Source organism: Uloborus diversus, chromosome 2, assembly GCF_026930045.1.
Source record: "Uloborus diversus isolate 005 chromosome 2, Udiv.v.3.1, whole genome shotgun sequence".
Taxonomy (NCBI): Eukaryota; Metazoa; Arthropoda; class Arachnida; order Araneae; family Uloboridae; genus Uloborus; species Uloborus diversus.
In genome coordinates, this window is record NC_072732.1 from 39,817,748 (window position 1) to 39,840,655 (window position 22,908).

The 22,908-nt window shown below is 32.5% G+C and overlaps 1 protein-coding gene across 1 annotated transcript in view; it reads right to left on the reverse strand.

Annotated features, from left to right (window-relative positions):
* Nucleotides 1-8,298: 8,298 nt before the first annotated feature.
* LOC129235231 (desmin-like) overlaps nucleotides 8,299-22,908 on the reverse strand; it is a 49,800-nt gene continuing 35,190 nt past the window's right edge. The window contains exons 5-7 of the mRNA XM_054868937.1: nucleotides 16,213-16,464; nucleotides 8,554-8,632; nucleotides 8,299-8,402 (exon numbers count right to left, since the gene is read on the reverse strand). Coding sequence (XP_054724912.1) covers nucleotides 8,299-8,402; nucleotides 8,554-8,632; nucleotides 16,213-16,464 — 435 coding nt within the window. The remainder of the gene's footprint in view (nucleotides 8,403-8,553; nucleotides 8,633-16,212; nucleotides 16,465-22,908) is intronic.

Genomic DNA, 22,908 nt, shown 5'->3' on the forward strand with positions numbered 1-22,908 from the left:
CATAATATTTAAACTTACTTATTCAGATATTTATCACATACAAACTTGATGAGACATTCTTAAAATGTAAGCAGAGAACAAAATAATTTTACAGTTAATTTTAAAGGCATAATATTATGTTTTATTTTTACACTAAATAAAGTAAATAGAGAAATTTTTAAACTTGTTGAAATTAAAATAATGCATAGCTTCAACTGAAATTGATCTTTAAATATTTTATAAACCTAATTTTTATTATTTAATATGAGTTTTACAAAACAATATTTATTTGTTTTTTGTCGGATAGAGTAAATTGGAAATGTAATGTATTCTTAAGTTGAAGAAATAAAAACATATTTTTATACATTTTTTAAACATTAAATTTGAATTCTACTCAGTAAAGTAATACATTTAATTTAAAAAAAAATTGAGTTACCATTGTTTACTATCTTAGCTGAAATTGAGGTTTGTGCAAAAATAATTGGGTTATTATTAGAAAAAATTTATTGAGTTGCACTAATTACATGCGAGATAATGAAGCTGTTACTGCATTCTCACTTGTAAAAATTTTAATGATTTAGAATGTAAAAATAAGACAAGATGATAGAGCCAAAAATTCAGAACAGGAATAAAATATATCTTCAAAATTTATTACATGTTAAAATATTATACATTATATACAACAATGACTAGTTAACAAATGTACAGTTGAAAACTAAGCAAAACTTGGCGATTAAATGCAATTATAGCATAAAACCAAAATATTATTTTCCACAGAAATTGTGAAATCCACAAATTGCTGCACAATTAAGCAACTATATACTCATAAGAAATATGAAATGCAACTGCCAGCAGTTACAGGTAAGAGCAATAAATAATTTATTACAATAAACTAAACAAAATTAAATGAACTTTATACATGGGAACATAAAGTAATATTAAAAAGTCCACATCCATTTACTAACCAACAGTACATATGAGGTAGTGAGAAGCAAAGGGATACAAATGGACATTTTCAAATTTTGAGTAAAACACATTTAAAGATAACTTCCTAGGTAGGCTTTCATTGAAATTTTTTTCTAAATCATGCTGTACAGCACCACCTACCAGGGCTACTAGTACTATCTCTTGCCCCAAGACAGAGGGGATGTTCACCTATCATTTGTACTGGTTATCTCAAAATTTTTAATTTTGCCACTTACTTTCCTTTGCTTCTCACTGCCTCATATGATGTTCAAATCATTTTGTCGACACAAGAACTTTACATATGTTGAAAAAACAGTAAGGCACATAAACATCACAAATTTATATATACACAGCTGAACTGTTTAACAATGAGCATTTTTAATACAGTACAACCTCGATATCTCGAACCTCTCGGGAAGGAAAAATATTCGAGACATAGAGGTTTCAAGTAATCAAGGTTTTGTATAAAAAATAAGAAAAAGATAAATGCGAGATAAATAAGAAAAAAAAAAGTCATTGTAACTCTCACAATGACATGTAGATATATCACATTGCATAAACCACAAAAACTAATCATTCGTTTTAGCAGTTTACTAAGTTTTAAACACACACATTCCTCTACTTCAGGACAGGCAGATTTTCGAATTTTCATTTTTTTAATTTCCTTGATCATAGTTTTTTTGATAGCTTGACGGTTTTTTATCATTGTTGAAAGTGTACTGGTATGGATTTTAAAGTTAGCAGCATTTTCAATTTTCATCAGTATGTTTTCATCAATAAACTTTAACTGGTCCTGCTACAAAATTTTCCAATGGAAAAGCATCAATTAAAGCTTGCATCTGTGGCAAAAATTTCGACATAGTGAGGGTTCCGAAAAATAAATTTCAAGATAACTATAGAAAACACTTGAGAGTTTTATGCAAAATGCAGGGGAAAAACTTTTTTGAGATATCAAGAGTTAAAAGGTAAGGAGGTTCGAGATATGAAGGCTTGACTGTATCGTAAATACAGTAAAACCTCTTCAAGCGACCACCTGTCTTGAGGGGCCACCACTCTTAACAGTCAAGTTTTTAGCCCCTAGACTTAGTGTTAAAAACATCCCTATCAGTGGTCCCCCAACCTCGGCCCCTGAGTGAGAGCATCCATCTCATTTTTAAAGAAAATCATTTCACTTTCCTGTTATCAGTTTGCAAAAATGAGCGATTTTAATTTTATATTATTTTCAGCTTGATTTAAATTAACTAATCAATTCGCTGTGTGCATTATTTATTTTTAGAACAGGGCACTTTCAGGCACTTAGTTTGGCCATTGTCAATTAATTTACTAATTATACATTTTGTAATCTAAATTGAAAGCTAAATTTTCAGCTGAAGTGATTTTGGGGATAATTACTTCAGGAAAATCGGATGCAATGACAAATAAGTTGGTTCAACATTTACATTTTGAACTGAAATACAAGTTTGAAAATAATTGCTGGAGAAGAGTAAAAACTTAAGTCACAAATTGTATCCTTTCTTCAAAAAATGTAAACAATAATAAAATACTATTTCCCCTTTAGAAAAGACTTAAACTTCATTTTATGTAGTATACTTGCTTATATTATGTATTATAGAAATTATATTGCAACTATAACAGAAACCCTTTAAAGCAGCCACCCCCTCTGAAAGGCTGAAATTTTACGGAACGGAGAGTCGGCCGCTCTGAGTGGTTTCACTGTATATGATTATTATAAGTGTTTTTGTAAAAAAATAATAACACTTGAACAACCATAAGTTGTTATATATATATATATATATACATTTGTAATTTTGTTTCTTGGTTTTTCGATAAAAATGCATTCATTTTTTAAAAATATGTATGCTTCAAACTCAATTCAGAGGCAGAAAATGATCTCCTAGTCGAATGAAATTTTATGTATAACCCTTTGGCGCGACTTGCCGAATTTGGCGAGAGAAAAAAAGTAATTTGAAATGTCAAGAAAAGAAATTAGATTTGCCTCAAATATAGTCACAAATGCAAGGCTGTGAATGGGATTTCATTTTGCAACGGCAGAGAGCTATGGGTTACGAAAGTAATTAACAAATAATTTTGAATGATTGAAAAATTAGCAGGAAAACTAATTAATAGTAATAACTAAAAGAAGAGAATATGCTCTGACAGGTGCGTAGTCTTTCTCTGGTGATTTCTTCGTTCGCTGATAAAAAGCATATGCCCTCTTGTCAAAATACTGACCATCCAGTATATATATCATCTATTTCAAAAGAAATGATAAGACGACGGAAGTTGATACAGGTAAGGAGAACATTAGTACAATAGCTGCAAACATTTGCCATGGTAATAATGGGTATCAAAGGCATCGAAAAGAACCACATTCTTTCAAAAATATAACAAATGAAAAACTACCAGGCATGTTCTTCAAAGCACATCTTCGTTTTTCTATTGCAGATTATTTAAGTTCATCAACAAGCCTTTAATGAAACAAGAAATGTAAATTTTCAATCCTTTCCAGCACTAATTAGGCTTTTAACACTAATTTTTACTACATTCATGAAAAAAAAGAAAGAAATAGAAATTTACAGATTGCACTTTAAAAGCTATAAAAACGCATTTTGGAAAACTTAAGTGAAGATAGGTTTTTATTTATTTAATCCATTTTTGCAAAATAAATAGATAAGCAAATAGATGAGAAGTCAGCAGCAAACTGCATTTTAGATGAAATAGTTTTAGTTTATCGCAAGACATCTGAAGTAGTGAAGATCAAATACAATTTTGCTGATAAAATTTCACTTTTACAGAAAATAAGCAATTAAAAAAATATATGATTTCCGGCCCTTTTTATGAAGTTCTCAATAGTTTTCACTGAGATAAGCATCCAATTCTGTTTTTGGAAACTTAGGCAATTTATAGTCTTGTCTGCTTCGATCTTGCGAACGACCAAACATGGCAACTATGCGAAAAATTTAAGATAGTAGATTTTTGATTTTGTTGCATAAAGGTAATTTTAAATAATTAAAACCCTCAAAAAAAAAAAAAAAAAACACTATAATTTAGATGAAAGTGTCAGTTTTTAGCACATTAGCGTCCAAAGCAATAAGGATAAAATATTCCAAAAATAAAATTTGAAAATTTTAAGGAAAACATTTTGCATTTTTCAAGAAAATAATTAATTATTCAGGGGGAAAAATGCGGCATATTTTGCGGAATGTTCCATAGTTTGCATTGTATTGCAATAGACATCCAATTCTGTTTTTGGAAACTTAGGCACTTAAAGAATCTTGTCTACTTTCATCTCGGAAGTGACCTAATATGGCGACTACGATTAAAAATTAAAATTTCGGTTTTTGAATTTGTAGCACAAAAATATTTATAAAATACAAAACCTCATTAAACACCAATTTAATTGAACTGTAATAGCTTTTAGCACATTAGCGTCCAATGCAATAAAAATAAGATGAACTTTTAAGTACAAAATTTTTCATTTCTCAAGAAAACTATTTTTATATATAAATACATAAAATGCTTTACAGCACATTTTACACCATTTTCATTAGTTTGCGTTTTAATAAACATCAAATTCTACTCTTTTTTTTTGGAAACAAGCATTTAAGTATCTTGCCTACTTCCATCTTGTGAGTGACCAAATATGGCGTCTATGTTTCACGCGTAACTGATAAGTATTGCCGTTCTGATCAAAAAACGATCTTCCTTGATGTGCTTATCCTCAAGCGTATGCTTCCTAAGCGATATATTTTCTTCAACCCTCTTGAGTTAGTGCATAATTCCTGTTCATCCCAAGATATTTTTTCTTAGGAACAACAGGGGAGGAAATGGCAACAGACGTTTTTTTAAATCATCCCTTCACAAACTAGGTCTGACCTTTACTAGCTTACTCTGCTGGAATGTGAAGAATGTACTTCTTCGCACAAGAGGGGTACATTCTTTTGTAGAAATCATAGTTTTCAAGGACTTTTCAAATACTTCATATGATTTTCAAGTACTTTTGGGGGCCCTTGAAAGTCAAAATGGGATTCAAGGACTTTTTAAGGCAGCAGGAACCCTGAGAGAATAGTACCATTTAATATCAAACTTATAATTCTTGGAAATGAGCATCAGCAAAACTTCTAAGAGAATGCTACTACTTCATCAAAGCATTTACTAGTGATTGAAAAAATATCAGTGAATACAGCAAAAACTTAACTATTCTTATTTTCCTTCATCATATAAAAGTCAATTGAAAATACAGTGAATGCAATATGCTGATGAAATTTCTAATAAATATTTAATAAATAGAGCAAAATAATAATGAATGAAACAAAAGTTGAATGAGACATTACACATTACTAAGTTTCAACAAATTTGCTTAAAAAAAAAAAAACATTGCCTTTTATGGCAACCGTGCATCTAATTATTCATCTAACTTGACAGTATTTTGGTTTTTAATAAGTAAAGTCACGGTGGCCTTCAGTAAGCTCATTTTTCTTAATCAGATAATAATGAAAAACAATTGAGTAATAAATAAATCTTCTGACTCAACTGCACTTGTTTATTTATTTACATATTTCCAAAGGCATATAAATGAATAGGTTTTGAAAAATCCAGAATAGTGTTCGATTCCTGACATGGAACATAAAGCAGGCGACATGGATCAGTTTAGAGGGCTACATGTAAAGCAGTATTGCTTTGAAGTACTAGGATTCCCCTATTTCTGTATTCTATAGTCTGATTATTTATCTTTATTTTCTAAAACCTTCATCAAATTAAGATAAACTCTGATAAATCTAATAATCAAGTTTTTAGAAGTAGTTAAAATGAACTTGGATGCAATCGAATTGTAGTTTTTGAGCGGGCGTGGGAAAAAGTGGTGTTTTCGTAACACTCTCACAACATTTTTTTTTCTCCTGTTATTCAAAATTTGTTTTTCAAAGCTAATATTACACACAAAAGGTGATTTTCATGTTTTAAAGCATAAACATTTGAATGAGATTATAAGGGCCATTTTAAATACCTAAAAAATAAAACAACCTACACATTTGATCTACTTTAAAAATTGTAAAGTTTATAATGTAATGTTAAATATATATTTTTTTATTTTTGACTTTTATTTCTTTTAAAATTGATTTAGACTCTAAATTAATCCATTAAAATGAATCTCCACACCTTCCACTTTTGATCAAAAATAAAGTTGCATTTCATTCACCTATTATTTATGCTCACCTATTATGTATGCTTTTTGATTGGTCCCTTGCTCCAAACTATGAGTGAGATTACTGTATATGCAAGGATTGCAAGTTTTTAAACAATTAAATCATACATAGACTTGCACTGAACTTTTACTGTATCCAACATTGTTTTTTCACATCTTAAAAGAATTGACAGATCAAAGTTTTAAAGTTTAACTGTGCATCCACACACAGAGATCAGCCCACACACAGAAATCAGCTTAATTGTGTCATTATAATTGTAATTGTGTCAAAAAAAAGCCTTTTATAACGTGGATATTAAGACGTACAGTTCAAGCTCAATATGATAAGTCAGGCCATTTTGAAAAAAAAAAAAAAAAAAATGCATGGGAAAGTAATAAAAGAATTGATATTATGACTCTTGAAACTAAATCCTAATTTCATAATTATCTTGAGCATTAAGAATATCTAGGTAGAAAAATATTTAGCAAATTTGGGTTTAGATCTCTGCACAACATTTATACTTCAATCTTTGATCTAATAATATCATGGATTCAGGTATGTATGTTGATCGAATGATATCGCTAAAACAAAACATTAAATTTCAATACATGACTTTCACCGGCAATTGATTTTATGAGAGAATATTATAATGAGTTTTGTCTTTGGTAAACACACACACACAATAATTTATGCGTTTAAAAAATAACACATGTGTGTATGAGTTTTTTTTTATCCCGTCATAACAGAGGCAATTTACAATTTCAAAAGGGAAGTAATATCCTTTACATTTGAATTTCCTAGAAACTTTAAAAAGGATTTTTCTTCATGTTAGGTACTTTTCATGCACGATAATATAAGAAGATTTAATGAAGGACTTTGCCTTTATTATAATGGCTCAATAACATCTATATGAACTTTTATACTATAAGAAAGAATTTTTTACATTACTTTCTTTTTGAAAAAGATCACCATGAATTAAATAATCATTTGGCATGTTATTGGCAATAAATGCTGGATTTGCCAGTTTGAGTGGCACAAATTCATAAGACAAATTTTCAAATTGAGCAGCTGCACCACATTGGGTTGATTCACTGGGGTGTTTGTGATTCAAATCTGTGGATGAAGTTTTTCTTGTTCTTTGCTCTGTACTGTGCACATGTTCATAAGATTTAAATGCATTAGATGAATATGGCGATTTGAAATTTGGATGATTCAATGGATCACTAAAACCAGGAGAGTTAAATGTTCTTGGAGTATTTATTGGTGAACCGGAATTGATGCCAAAAGGAATGTACATACTTGGAGTAAAAGTGGGTGTACTCCTGGAAACCTCTTGAAAAATTGTTGAAGTAAGTTTACTTTGAAATTGATATAATGTTTCCTGAAGACGTTGAGCACTTCTAATTCTCATATTTTTCAAATATTCTTGAACAAGTTCTAGAAATAAATTAAAATAAATGTGTCACAATAATAAAAATGTATTAAAATTTTAGTTTCAGAGAATACACAGAGTGGTCATTAATAACGAGACTGGTGCTACTACAGAGGAACCTCGTATTCGCCAGCAGTGCTTCCCGTGTTTGTTGGGAAATCAGTTTGACTGGAACCATCATTTATGTAAGAGGTGTTTATTTCGTTTTGTCGAAAACATGATAAGTGTAACAGTAGAGCAACGAATTGTCATAAAATTTCACATGAAAACCGCTACGGAAACATATCGTTTATTAGAAGAAGTTTATGGTGATGAATGTTTATCACGTGCATGAGTTTTTGAGTGGTTCAAGCATTTCCAAGACGGCAGAGAAGACGCTGGAGATGAGTTTTTTCTCCACATTCATGGGCTAGTCAGGTCGTACTAGCATGTACCTTCACTGGGTTTCTGAAGGTTGAACTATTAATTAACATTACTACCTTGAGGTGCTTTCTCAACTCCAAGAAAGAGTAAGAATAAAACGACCTGAATTGTGGAAGAACTAATCGTTGGTTCTCCATCAAGACAATGCGCCGGCATGTTCTGCATTGTCTGTCAAAGCGCTTCTAGGCAAGTACAATATGGACCTGGTACCATACGACTTTTATCTGTTCCCCAAGTTCAAATCTGCATTAAGAAGAACAAGATTTCAGTCCGTAGAAGCTGTGAAAGACAAAGCGGCAAGCATAATGCAGGAGCTCACAGATCAATACTTCCAGCACTGTTTTGAATAGTAGAAAATTCATATGGACTGTTGTAAGGATAATGGAGGAGTGGATATTGAAGGTGATAAAAACTAAATACTATGAATAAATCAAAAATAAAATGTTTTACAGCAATAGTCTCGTTATTTAATGGCCGCATCTCATACATTTCTTAGTATTAAACAGTACATAAACTTAAAAAAAAAAAGATACATGAAATTATACAAAACAAAATTTTGATAGAAAGTACCTTGAATTTTTTTGAGGGAAGACATAAACATTTCTTTCATGTAGTCAACTGTTTTCTTTAAAACAACTTGATCTTCTGTCTAAATGACACAATAAAAAAAAAGTTTAGATTTAAATATTAAAAATACAAAAGTGACGACCAGCAACAGGCTCTGGGCCCAGCTAGACTGGTCCTGGTCAATTTACAATCCCCAGTGAAGATCAATGGCCCTCTTAAAACTATCTACTCCCTTGCTCATTACCACCTCTTCCGGTAAGCTGTTCCAAGGTTCCACTACCATGCTAAAATAATAATTTTCCCTAATATCCATGTTAGCCTGAGATTTAAATAGCTTAAAACAATGACCCCTTGTCCTGTTTTCAGTGCTAAACTTCAGCCCCGTAACATCTTTCATTTTAATAAATTTAAACAACTGAATCATGTCCCCTCGGTCTCTTCTTTGCTCAAGACGGTACATTTTTAGCCTTCTAAGCGTGGAATCATAATCTAAGTGGGAAAGTCCATTTATTAGCCTTGTAGCCCGCCTTTGAATCCTTTCCAATACATTAATATCTTTTTTAAGATAAGGAGACCAAAACTGAACAGCATACTCCAAATGGGGTCTTACCAAACTTCTATATAAGGGCAGAAGAACTTCTTTAGATTTGTTTGAAATAGATCTATTGATAAACCCAAGCATCTTATTGGCTCTGTTACTAGCAATGCTGCACTGTTGGCTAAACTTTAAATCCTGACTTATTAAGACCCCCAGATCAGTAACTTTGTCTGCCTGACTAATGACTGAACCTTGCAAATAATAATTTGTACACTTATTTCCATGCCCTAAATGTAGCACTTGGACATTTCCCAACATTAACAGCCATACCCCATTTATCAGCCCACTCCGTAATATGATCTAGATCCTCTTGCAGCTGATTTGCTTGTTCTTCATTTTCTACAGTCCCCATAACTTTGACATCATCAGCAAAACAATTCATGTTCCCAGAAATAATTTTGTGAATATTGTTCATAAAGACAATGAACAAAACAGGCCCTAACACTGATCCTTGAGGAACCCCGCTTAAGACCTCACTCCAATTAGTATAATTTCCCCTTACAACTACCGTTTCCTTCCGGTCAGCCAATTCTTTACCCAAATGAAAGTTTTCTCTCCTATTCCTATGTCAACTAATTTGCTAAGTAGAGCAACATGTGGTACCTTATCGAAAGCTTTTTGAAAATCAATGTAAACAACATCTACAGGCTTCTTATTGTCCAAAGCCATGGTAACTTTGTCATAGAAATGTAATAAATTAGTTGCACAAGATTTACCTTTCCTGAAACCATACTGAAAACTAGTCAATAGATTATTAGTCTCTAGCAAATTTACTATCTTAATTTTCATCAATGTTTCAAAAATTTTGCAAACCACCGAAGTTAGACTCACAGGCCTATAATTTCCCGCACTCCCTTTAGACCCCTTCTTGAAGAGCGGTGTAATGTTAGCCAGCTTCCAGTCCTCTGGCACTGTCCCCGAGTTATAAGACGCATTGAAAATATTTGCAATTACATCTGCTAATTCCTCTGCACATTCAACTAAAACTTTTGGATAAATATTATCTGGTCCCGGAGCCTAGTCTCTTTAATTTTTTTCAAATGAAGTAAAACGTCATCCCTGTAAAATACAAAGTCCTCAAGCTGTACTATAGCTTGTGTCTGGTTGGTGTCAACTGTTGAGATACAGTTATCATTAAAAACACTCGAAAAAAAGTTATTAAGAACATTAGCAATATCACTATCGTCCTGAATTAAAATTCCGTGCTCATCAATCAGTGGCCCAATATGATTATTTCGAACTTTCCCCGAATTAGTGTATGCAAAAAACCTCTTGGGATTCCTGTTTATGTTATCTGCCAGTCTTTGCTCCAACTCTCTTTTCTGAATCCGTACCAAATACTTAAATTTACTCCTTGCCTTACAATATTGGAGCCTATCTGCACTGTGACCAGTTTCTCTAAACCTATGAAAAGCGGCTTGCTTGTAATTTAGAGCGTCTTTAGTTTCCCTGGAGAACCACATTGGCCAAATTTTAGTGTTGACACCCTTTCTCCTAAAGGAAACATGATCCCCAACCGTTTTCGCCAGATTTTCCTTAAACTCTGCCCACTGAAGATTCACATCGCTATTGTTCAACCCAGAAAAAAAAAACTGCTTTCAAACTCTGCCTAAGTGCCACAAAGTTAGTATTTCTGAAATTGGGCACAAACCTAAAATTCTCTTCTTTGTGCATATCAATTTTAATCCCAAACCTAATACTGTTGTGGTCACTATCTCCAATGTGTTCCCCTACACACAACCCCTGAACAGAACCTTACATGTCGCAGAAAATTAGATCCAAAATCACGTCCTGTCGAGTACCCTGAGTTACAATTTGATCTAAGAAACAGTCACCAATTACTTTCAAAAATTCCTCTTCTCTGCTATTACTATGGTAAAAATTATTCCAATCAATTCCTGGAAAATTAAAATCTCCCATTAAGATGACTGACCCCTTGCTAGAAATGTCACTAATAATACAAAACATCTGTTCATCTTGACCCTGGCTTAAGTTGGGTGGCCTATAAATGTTCCCTAAACGTAGTTTTTTGCCCTTATTGCTCATCAACTCCAGCCAAATCATATCAATCTCATTAGGTTTATCATTAATTACCAATTCATTGCAAGTTAAAGTGTCTCTAACATAAAATAAAACCCCACCACCTCTTTTACCTACTCTATCTTGTCTAAACAAATTATACCCAGCAATAGATAATAGATCATCATCACTTTCGGTAGCCCATGTCTCGATAACTCCAATAATATCCAACCTCTCGTCTATTATTATGCTTTTCAATTCTTCCATCTTGTTCCTAATACTACGAGCACAGGGCTCATAGCGGGTGCAAAAAAATATATAGGAGTTTAAAAGGAAAAATATAGGAGGTTGACAGCAAAATATATAGGAGTTTGATAGCAAAATATATAGGAGTTTTAAAGGGAAAATAAAGGAGTTTGGTATAAAAACATAAAGGAATTTCGAAAAAGTATAGCATCTAATATATTTGGAGCACTGTACAAAAAAAAAAAGAGCGCCAGTATCAATACAATTCTATAGTGCATGAAGTCATAGCAATGTGAAGAGTCACAGATGTGCGAGCAAATGCATTTTTGTACTCACAGTTGCTTATATGAATCATGTTTGTTTAAGACAATTTTGATTCAATTAAGCAAAATTCTGTGTGCGTGTTTTTCTTTTTTTTTAACAAGGAATCCACACACAATTTCCGAGAATTCTATTAAATTCTGGTCAAACGATATATTATTAGAAATATACTGCACACTCAAAATATCCATTCTTTGATTATTTAAAAAAAAATATCACAAAACAGTATGAAAAAGCAATTACGAAATTCAGATTTTAACTTACGTGCTTTGAAAAATGCATCTCTCATTGATTGCTTAAACTAGATTTCACAATTTAAAGAAAAAAAAACTAATTTTACTAAACGAAGGCAAAGGAAAAAAAAAGACTGCTCTAATGCATCAGGCTTTTTGGAGAGAGAGAGAGAAAAATGGTGTCACTCTCATCCACTTGATTCATTTAAGGGATATCAAGGGACATAATTAAGGGACATGCTTGATTCAAATATTCTGCAATTTTTTAATGTTAAAACTGGATTTCGTTTCGTTTTTGAGGAATTAATTCATAAGTGGCTGATTTAATTACCAGGTGCTCACTCCATAACTTACAGTTAATGTGTGTATGTATATATATATATATATATATATATATATATATATATATATATATATATATATATATATATATATATATATATATATATATGTACACACATATTGTATAAAGGGTGAATTTGACCTAATCTGTCAAAGGAAATTGGGTGTAAGAAGAGTCCAAGTGGAGCATAGAATCATCCATTATCCTCTCCAATTTGTACCCGTAACAGAGCAGATTTAAAAAAAAAAAAAAAAAAAAAAAAAAAAAAAAAAAACTGAGATGAAGCCCGATTTTTGGAACATTTGAAGTACTCAAAGTTAAATTATTACCAAAATCTGAAAATGCATTTTCAAAGATAATCCTTTGAGCTACAACCGGTCATTTATGCTACATGTAAGATTATATGTGACAAAATTAAAAGCTTTCAAAATTTTTACAGCAGTACACTTAAAGTTAACATGTTATACCATTAAAATTACAAAGTAAACTCATTAATTGAAAACAAGTTAAAAGTTGCAAGTAAAACCATCTATATTTTGTACATTTCATAAAAATAATTAAACAGAAGTTTAGTACATGTGCCAACATTAAAGATGGAAGAGTGTACAGTGTAAGGGAGAAAGAAGAAAAAAATGGATCAACGTTTTTGGATTTTTGGGTAGCATTTAACATCCAATGAAAAAAATATAGGAGTTAGTGGGAAAATATAGGAAAAATAGGAGAATATTGGACAAACTGTGAAAATATAGGAAATATAGGAGATATAGGAGGACTATGAGCCCTGCGAGCATTTGTATAAAAAAACCTTAAGTAAGTCCATCTTACTTTTATTTAATGCTGCAGGATTATTTGAATCCCGACTGTTAAAATCTTTTTCCTTATTAGCCAGCCTATTTCCGTTTCTATAAAAATTCCAATAAATAGTACCCTTTCGAATTCTGCTCCTTAAAACATGGCCCCCATTCCAACTTAGTTTTTTGATTCTGAAGCCTCTAAAACCAAACCACTAACCATTTTGACCCCTGTAGAGATCAGATGCAGGCCATCCCTAGCAATCCAATTGTGTTTACATTTACTCCACACATCAATAAACCTGATCTACGCTTAACGCAAATTTCCTTGCAAATTACATTTAAAGAAATTGAAAACATCTTTGAGGTAAACACACCAGTAGCGGCCAGTGCTTCAGTAGTGGCCACTTCAAGGTTTATATTTGAAAAAAAAAAAAGATTCCAAGTCTCCCAATAGATTTAAAAGTGCATCAAATATGCAGGAGGTAATACCTTTTGCATGTTTGAATCCATTAGGAAATTTGGAATCCTATTTTTCCAAATATAACATTGTAGTGGCCACTATTGGTGTGTTTACATTACATACTGTAATATTATTTGATTATTTGAATATATTGATTGATGATGATGATCAAAGCTTATCTTGATTTCAAAAAGTATGCGGTTTGTATTTTTTTTAAAAAGAAAATAATTGCTTTTTAATGAACTTATTAATGGTGATGTTGATGTTTTCAAAACATCACTGTTTTTGTTAAAAAATGGATGTTATTGAGTAGATTTTTTTCTCATTATATAAGTTTTCAGGGATGTGCCGACCAAAACTCGCTTTTGGAGTAATCTAGGGAGCAGGAAAATGGTGAGTTTGGAGTAGCTTGGAGCAGTAAAATGGCGAATTTGGAGCAGTAAAATTGCAAATTTGGAGCAGTCTGGAGCAGTAAAATTGCACATTTGGAGCAGCCTGGAGCAGTAAAATTGCTAATTTGGAGTAGCTTGCAGTAGCAAAAATTTAAATTTTGCATCACATTGGAGCAACTATGTATATTTCAGGCTGGAAAAGTCTTTAAAATTTGACATGCCCTGCCAAGCATGTTTGTCTAAAAAATACATACCTGAATAAAATTTTTACATGCTCAGTTTTTTTATTGTATTATAACAAAAATATTTGGATTTGTCATATAGCATTTTAATCGGACAAAAACTAATAAAAAGTTTTATATCTGAATCAAGAATTATTTCAAAATAAAATATAAAAAAAAGTCTAAATAAATAGTACATAATAAGTAGTCATTAAAATTATCAATACTTAATTAAAAAATTATAATAATTGCATGCTCGGCGGGCATGTAAGGGTAAAAGATTCACTGCTGATCGGATTTTTTACATGCCTACGGGCACCTCGGACAGTATAATTTTCGAGCAGATATATTTCACACTGAAACATCTGTGACTTATACGTAGGCTGTTCAATAAGTAATAAGACTAATTTTACTGCCGTGAAACCACTCATGGGGATGTTAATTCTGTGGCATGAGAAATGTGTGTGGTCTGTACTACAAAAAAAAAAAAAAGAAAAAAAAAAAGAAACTGTACTACAAAAGCTACCGATTGTTGTTTTGTCTGTACTACAAAAGATACTGATAGTTTGCACGTACGGACTCATGTTCGTGAGTATCAGGTGATAGAATTGAAGCCTGTTGGAGGGCGCCAACAGGAAATAAAACTAACTTCACTGCTGCGAAACCACTCATCGGAATGTTAATTTCTGTGGCATGAAAAATGTCTGTTGTCTGTATTAACAAAAGCTACCATACTTGCCAACCTTCGAAGAAAAAAAAAAACAGGAGATTCCACTAGAGGTACATAGGCGATTCACCAACGACATATCTTCACAACAGAAGTATTCAATTATGCTTTTAAATAACATAAATACTAAATTTAAAGTGAAATGAGGATTGTTCGCAGATGTAAGCAAATTGGTAGCAGTAAGAAAAATATACTGCAAAGGAATAAACCAAATAATAAGGTATGAATTTGCTTGAAGTTTTGTACATTCCCTCCTCTCTACCAAAAAAGAAGCTACAAAAATATAATTACTAAAATCCAGTAAAATCCGAAAAAAAAAAAAATCAATATATAAATGAAAAAAAATATAAAATAAATAGGTATAGGGTAGCACATGTTAAAATAACTTCAAACTTTAAAAATAATTTAAATATTTTCAAGATGCAAAAAGATTGAAATCTGCTACAATTTTCGGCAAAGCACGTGCTTCGTTGAACATGCAATGTGGCAAGCTTAAAAAAAATTAAATTTCACTAAATGAGTTATTAATAGGGAAAAATCTTATTCCCTGACATTGGTAGATTAGAAAAAGGCGCCATCTATTGAGAAGAAAGTGAAACTTTTTAATGATTGGTTGAAAAAACTGCAAAAACGGGAGAAAATTGTAAAAAAAAACGGGAAACCGGGAGATCAAAGCAGAAAACGGGCGTATCCCATTAAAAACAGTAGAGTTGGCAAGTATGAGCTACCGATATTTGGCGGGTACATACTCATGTTCCTGAGTATCACGTGATTGAATTGAAGCCTGTTTTTTTTTTTTTTTTTTTTTAAAGCAAAATAGAATGGTTAAACCAAAAAAAAAAAAAAAAAAAAAAAAACTTCAACAATTCATACAAATGAGGTAGAGAGAAGCAAAGGGATGCGAGTGGGAAAATCAAAAATTTAGAGATAACCAGTACAAATGGTAGGTGAACTCCTCCTCTGTCTTGGGTCAAGAGATAATACTAGTAGCCCTGGTAGGTGCTGCTGTATAGCATGATTTAGAAAAAAAATTCAATGAATGCCTACCTAGGACGTAATTTTTATCTGTGTTTCACGCAAAACTTGAAAATGTCCACTTGTAACCCTTTGCTTCTCATCGCCTCAAGTGTAAAATTATTAGAAACCTTTTATTGGAAAAATTATATCTACCTGACATGCAGAATCTCTTAATGAAGCTTCATGTTTCCTAAATTTCTCTGATATGCTTAACACATCTTGCCTGTATTTTTTCTCTAAATGTTGAATATGAATTTGTTTATCTGCTATGCTTTTTTTCAGCTCTTGTACTTGAGATTCTAATTTAGTCATCTTTCCTTTATAATTCTTCTCAGTAGCAGCTGCATGCCTCTGATATTTTTTAACATTTTCACGAAGTTTCTTCTCTTGTTCAGCAGCTGCATTAACTTTTTCTCTCAAATGGAACTCAGTATCTGCATGCTCTAACTTCTCTTTTTCCCATTTTTCTTTCTGGGCTAAAAGCTCATCTCTGAGCTCCATAGTTACTCTTTCAAAAGTATTCTGTTTCTCGGATAACTTATTCTGGAAAAAAAAAATTAAATAAAATTAAGTACAAATGCATAAAAGCATACTTGCCCACCTTCGAAGGAAAAAAACAGGAGATTTTACTAGAGGTATATAGGTGATTCACAATCGATATATCCTCGCTACGGAATTATTAAATTATGCTTTTAAAGTGAAATGGGGATTTTTTTGCAGATGTAAGCAAATTGGTAGTAGCAAGAAAAATATACTGCAAAGGAAAAACTAAATAATAAGGAGTGAATTTGCTTAAAGTTTCGTACATTCTCCAGTCTCTACCAGAAAAGTAGCTACAAAAATTTAATTACTAAAATCCGAGAAAAAAAAAAGGAAATCAATATATAATGAATATACAATATAAAATAAGTAGGTATAGGGTAGCACACACATGTTAAAATAACTTCAAACATTAAAAATTGAAAGAAATATGATCTGAAAATCTTTTTTATCTGACAGAAGAAGCGGTCCAGGGGTTCTCACCTGGAAATTTTTAAAACTAGTCTTAAAAACGCAGTTTTAGACTTTCTTTGCTGATATTAAGGGGGGGGGGGGGCAGAAGTACAGTGATCTCAGGGGAAATTTCTAGAGATTGAAAACTTAAAAACACGATCATAGACCATATTTATTGATGTTAGGGTAAGTGATGGAACTCAGGGACTGTCCCGATCGCTTTCTTTTTAATAGATCGAAATCAATTCCTCCTCCCCATGTAAGTTTTCGAAATTGAAGTTTAAAATTTTCATTTGTAGACAATCTTTGAATATATTAAGGGAAGAAGGTTCTGGTGCTTTGCCAAGGAAAATTTTTCAAAATTTTGGTCCTGAAAACTTCAGCACTGATTTATATTCAGGAGTTATTCCACTTCATTTTTTTGTGAGTATGGTTTAAAAAACCTGATTGTGTATGGTATTAGAAAATATATAGGTATAGGTACCCTTGCCCCAATATTTTCTGAAAATTCAAGTCTTAAAATCACGATATAAGACCATATTTAGTAATTTTCGAAGATAATGCTCCAAAAACACAATTTTAAGCAATTTCCGATGTCTTTGAGTATTTGGGGGCTTCACCTGTAAAGCGAAATTAAAGATATAGAAATTAAATTTCAGATTTTCTATTAGTCTCATGTTAGTGAGAAATAGACAATAAAATTATCTGGAATGGTTTTGTTTCTTCTTTTTGTGTTATGATTTTCGACACCCTATTAACTACAAATATCTATACACCCTGGTGGCAGGGGTCCGTTCTAAATATTGGTCAATGAAAATTGGTCAGCTGATTATAAAGTTTGGGTAGCTCTAATATAGAGCAAATAATGAGAAAAAATCCGTGTTACTAATTTTCATAGCGGTTTATTGCTATTTCAAAGTAAAAATATAATGAATGATAATGTGATAAAATGATCAGCGATTAATTCGTTTGTATAAAAATAAAGTTAAAAAGTAGCTTAATATGTGAAAAATTGCTACATTTACTATCAATATTAATGACTTTTAGGAAGTAAAGGGGGACAAAAGGGTTAGCACAATAAACAATAAGGAGAGATTTCAACCCTGTATTTTTTCTTGCTAAGGTATTTAAAATTTCATCAAAATTAAGGTTTTCCACCGAAATTTGCTTCCTCTAATTTTACCAAAGATCACCTATAAGGCGGTTTTAAGCTACTAATTCAAAACATTTCTGTAAGTGGGCCATGAATTTTTCCTCTTCTAACATCACCAAAGTTCTGCTAAAACTGCGTTTTTAAAGCTACAATTTCGAACAATTTGGGGAAAGAACCTCCAAACTCTCTAATATAATCAAACAACAACTACTTTTGTAGAGTTTCAATTTTGAAAAATGAATGGGGGAGTACATCCCAACCTTTTCTTCTTCTAGCAGTACCTAAGTTCGTCTAAAACGCATTTTTAAGGCTGCAAAATAGAAAATTTCCGGATTGAGAAACCCCTGAACTTCCTAAGATTTAGTAATGACTAATGACTCCCTCTTAAACCGGTCCCCTTTTAGGGAATGTTGGAAGAGAAATTCTTTGGTGATTTACTTTGAAAATTTTTCAAAATTGGAGTCATTAAGAAGAAGTTTTACGCAACTTCTGGTGAATTTACGCTACTAGGTAGCCCTCCTCCGGAAGTCTTTCGACATTGAACACTCCAATTTAGGCAGTAATTGGTGACGTTTGGGAAATGAAGAGAGTTCGGAGGCACTCTCTAAAAAAGTTTTGTCAGTGAAGTAAGTAGAGCACTAAGGGCTTTGCAGCCTAAAAAGTTTGGGAACCACTGGTTTAGAGGATGGAAAAAATTATCATTTATGCCTATCTCAGATAATGAAGAAGTAAATATATTTTCAAATGAAGTTTCTTTGTTAAAAAAAAATTGTTTTTTAATTTTGAATTGCTTTGAAAATCAAACATTATCAAGATCACTTGAAACTATTTCATAACTTCTCTAGGGAAAGAAATGATTGAGGGTATAGGGGGAGCAGTCAAGGAATCAGTGAAAGGACGTAAAAAAAATAAGTTAATACTACTCCAGAATTTGTTTCACTTGCTATTTAGGATAATACAAATACAAAAAGGACGACCAGCAACAGGCTCTGGGCCCAGCTAGACAGGTCCTAGTCAATTTACAATCCCCAGTGAAGATCAATGGCCCTCTTAAAACTATCTACTACCTTGCTCACCACCTCCTCCGGTAAGCTGTTCCAAGGTTCCACTACCTGCTAAAATAATAATTTTTCCTAATATCCATGTTAGCCTGAGATTTAAATAGCTTAAAACAATGACCCCTTGTCCTGTTTTCAGTGCTTAGCTGAAAACAGGAAATTTTTGAAAAGTTTTCAAAATTAGAGTCTTTAAGAAGGAGTTTTATGCAATTTCTGGTGAATTTACATTTTTAGGCAGCTCTTTTCCCGAAGTATTTCGGCATTGAAAACTGAAATTTAGGCTATAACTGGTGACATTTAGGAAATAAAGAGATTTTGGAGGCCCTCTCTGGAAAAGTTTCGTCAGTGAAGTCTGAAAGATGCAATTTTAGTCAATGTTTGGTTAAGTTTAAGAAATGGGAATTTTGGAGGCTCTCTATGAAAATATTTTAACAACTAAGTCTTCAAAAGGTTGTCCATGGTGGCCTTATGTTTTGGAAATGGAAAAAGTTCACAGGCTGTCTCTGGAAGTTTTTTGACCCTAAAGTAAAAAAAAACGCAACTGTATGCCTTCTTCGTCAACGTTAAGGGGATCTCCTAATGACACAAAAGTGATGTCAGGTCTTTATTCCGGAATTTTTCAAAATTGAGGTCCTAAAGATTTGACTTAAGGTTTAGGTTTGAGAAAGATAGAGGAAAGAGGACCCCCTGCCTCCTCTTGACTCTATCTGCCTCCTTACCCTCGAAATCTATTTCAAGAAGTCATTTTTAGGTAGAATGTAAAGAAGAAAGGTTCGGAGATTCTGACGAAAAATTTTCTGAAACGATTCTAAACTGAATTTTTCGAAATTGAAGTCTTTAAAATGCATTTCAGGCTCTCTTGGACGAAGAAGCTAGAAGATACGTCGGGGTTCGGGGGCTGTCATCTGAAATTTTGATATTTAAGTTCTGAAAATACAATTTTAATTTATATTTTGATGGCATGGTTTGTCTCCAAAGGAAATGTTTCAAGCTTGAAAATGAATCTTGTTTAGTCACGTTAAGGGAACGTAGAGTGTTGAGGACTTTCCCTTCAAAATTTCGACATTAAAGCTAGAAAAGCAATACTAAGCTTTTGTATTGTTAAGGGAAGGAGATTCGGGAGCTCTTCTCCGTAAAATATAGATAGAAGTTTCACACCAGAAGTAGTTTGAAATTGAAACACAAAAATAAAATTTCATTCTACGTTTGTACAAAAGAGGTGTGAAGATTATGTAAATTGGAAAAAAAAAAAAACTAGAACATTTTCTCCAGAATTTTACAAAAACAGTGTACTGAAAATGCAATTTTAAGTAATCTTTGATGACATTAGGGGGAAGCAGGGGCGCACCCAACAAAATTTTCCAAAATTAGAGGCCTAAAACATTTTTAGGCTCTCTTTATAAAAGTATTGCAATATTTAAAATCTCCAAAAATTCGATTTTATCCAGTGCAAGTTCTGACCTCATAGAGGGGGGCAAGCAATCTTAAGTTTTGACCAAATGGGAGCATGGGAGGGGCTACAGTCTCCTAGCCCCACCTCTATTAATATGCCACTATATATAGTAGTTATATTTAAATTTTATTGTTATTTAAATTCAAACGCATTGCAGCATTAAAAGTATCTGAAATTTCGATTTTATCCAGTGTAAGTTCGGACCTCAAGGGGGGGGGGGCTATAGCCCCCTTAGCCCCCCCCTGGATCGGGTATTGGTGCTCATCATTTGTGTGAAAGAGGTAAAATGAAACATTATTTTGGGCAAACACTGGGAATCTCAAAACACGGCCAGGGTTCGTACTCAATTCCAGAAATAAAATGAAGGAATTTTGGAGGAGTTGTGAAGGTGTAAAATGAGGTTTTGAAATAGTACTAATAGGCTGTCATTAAATGCCACACCTTTTTTCAACATATTTGATCCCCTTCTCCTTTTATCACAAAGTGTCACACTTCACTTAACTTCTCCTCTTGTCACATGTCATATTTTTTATAAACACATTGTTACAATAACTGTGTGATGACCCTTTTTGTCACCCTCTCTCTTCCCCTTGTCAAAATTTCATGAGCCAGTCTCCTCCTCAAGGCATGACATCACTTGTGGATGACCCTCTTTACAATATAAAAACTGGGATTTACTAAACAATTGTTTTTTTTTTAACACAATCACTTAATATAGCACATATACTTATGTAGCTTTAAATATTTAAATAATAATTAGACAACCTGACTTTTGCTGCTGAAAGTGTGGTGGAGGGAAAAACAATAATCCTAAAACTTGAAAAAATAGCCAAGCACAATTTAAGCATGTTTTACTTCACTTATCAAATGTTTTAGTCTTCTAATAAAACTTTTACCTTCAACTTTTATGATTTAACTATGATCAATTTGTAACTCATATCTTTATGAAAAAAATAAATGCACAAAATTACTACATTAAAATCGCCTTTGTGACAAAGTTAGTTGTCGATCAAAGTATTATGAGTTACTGTCACAGAGGAAGATTATGTAGTCTTGTCTTGAACTAAAAAAGAAGGAGTTTTGAAGGAGTTCAAACCAAAATGAAGGAGTTTGAAGGGCCCTTCAAAAAAATTTCCTAAATGAAGGAGTATTGGAGGAGTTTTTAAGGAGCGTACGAACCCTGACGGCATCCTGCGGAAGGGCTTTAAGCAACAAGTTCAATAAAACTCTCTTGGAAATCTTCCAACATAGACAGGGCGGACGGGGGGACCACGAAGCATTTTTGGAAACAAAAACGATAAGATGTTCCACGTGAGTTGAGAGTTGAGTACTGCACATTGTACTACATCATTATCAGCTAAAGTGGGGCAATTTTCCCCTACTGATGAATAAAAAACAGATATGGCTCATTTGCTTGTGGTGTGAAGGGAAGTGAAATCCTCTGCCCCAGGGCCATCTCTACTCTGTCCTGTCTTTTCCTACAATGGTCATTAGGAAAATTAAGATAAGAAGTGGCAGCGATCCCCCATGGGGTGTTAAACGGAAATGAATTACGGGAAATCTATAGATAGCTTTTTTCCTTTCCGATATTTTCTATTGCAAGCAGAAAAATCCTTCATTTCTCAACTGACAAACATTAATACAAGAAAATTTTCCGTAAGAGAAAAGACGACAGTCAACCGGCGGTTTTTGGAGCGGCGCACCGGGCATTTGCCCAAATGCCCGCATAGCCAGTACGAACTGCCCATATGCTATCTCCCTATACCTCATGCTTAATGTACAGCGAGACAAAATTTTATGTTTCTTTTTTTATATATATTATTTCAAAACTTTAAATAATAAGGAAAATTTTTGGGTCTCAGAAGACTGTACAAATGCCAATTGCACAAAGCTACCTTAAAATATTTCTTACAGAATCAAAGTTTTCAAATTTCGTGAATTTCATATTTTTCTTCTCATTGTACTCCAGTTTCCCCTATGTAATGGATGCTTGTTCTCTAAATAGAAATCAAGATCAGGAAATTTTTCTGGTCGCCGGGAACAGTAAAAGCTTGGGAAGTAACATTAGTCGTCACTTTTCATTGAAAAAAAAAAAAGTAACTAAACAACAAATTAGCATTTAAATTGCTATTAAACATAAAAGTAATCATTTTAAATAAATAATGCTAACCTAACTAATTCTTCAATGCACTAAATTAGACAAATTTTTTTTTAGGGAAAGAATTCCCGAAAAAAATCTGGTTTTCCAGGGAAAAAACTTGGATCTTTGTAGAGTACAAAGAAACTTGAAGACACTCCATGAAAGATGGCAATTATTCTTTTACCCTTTA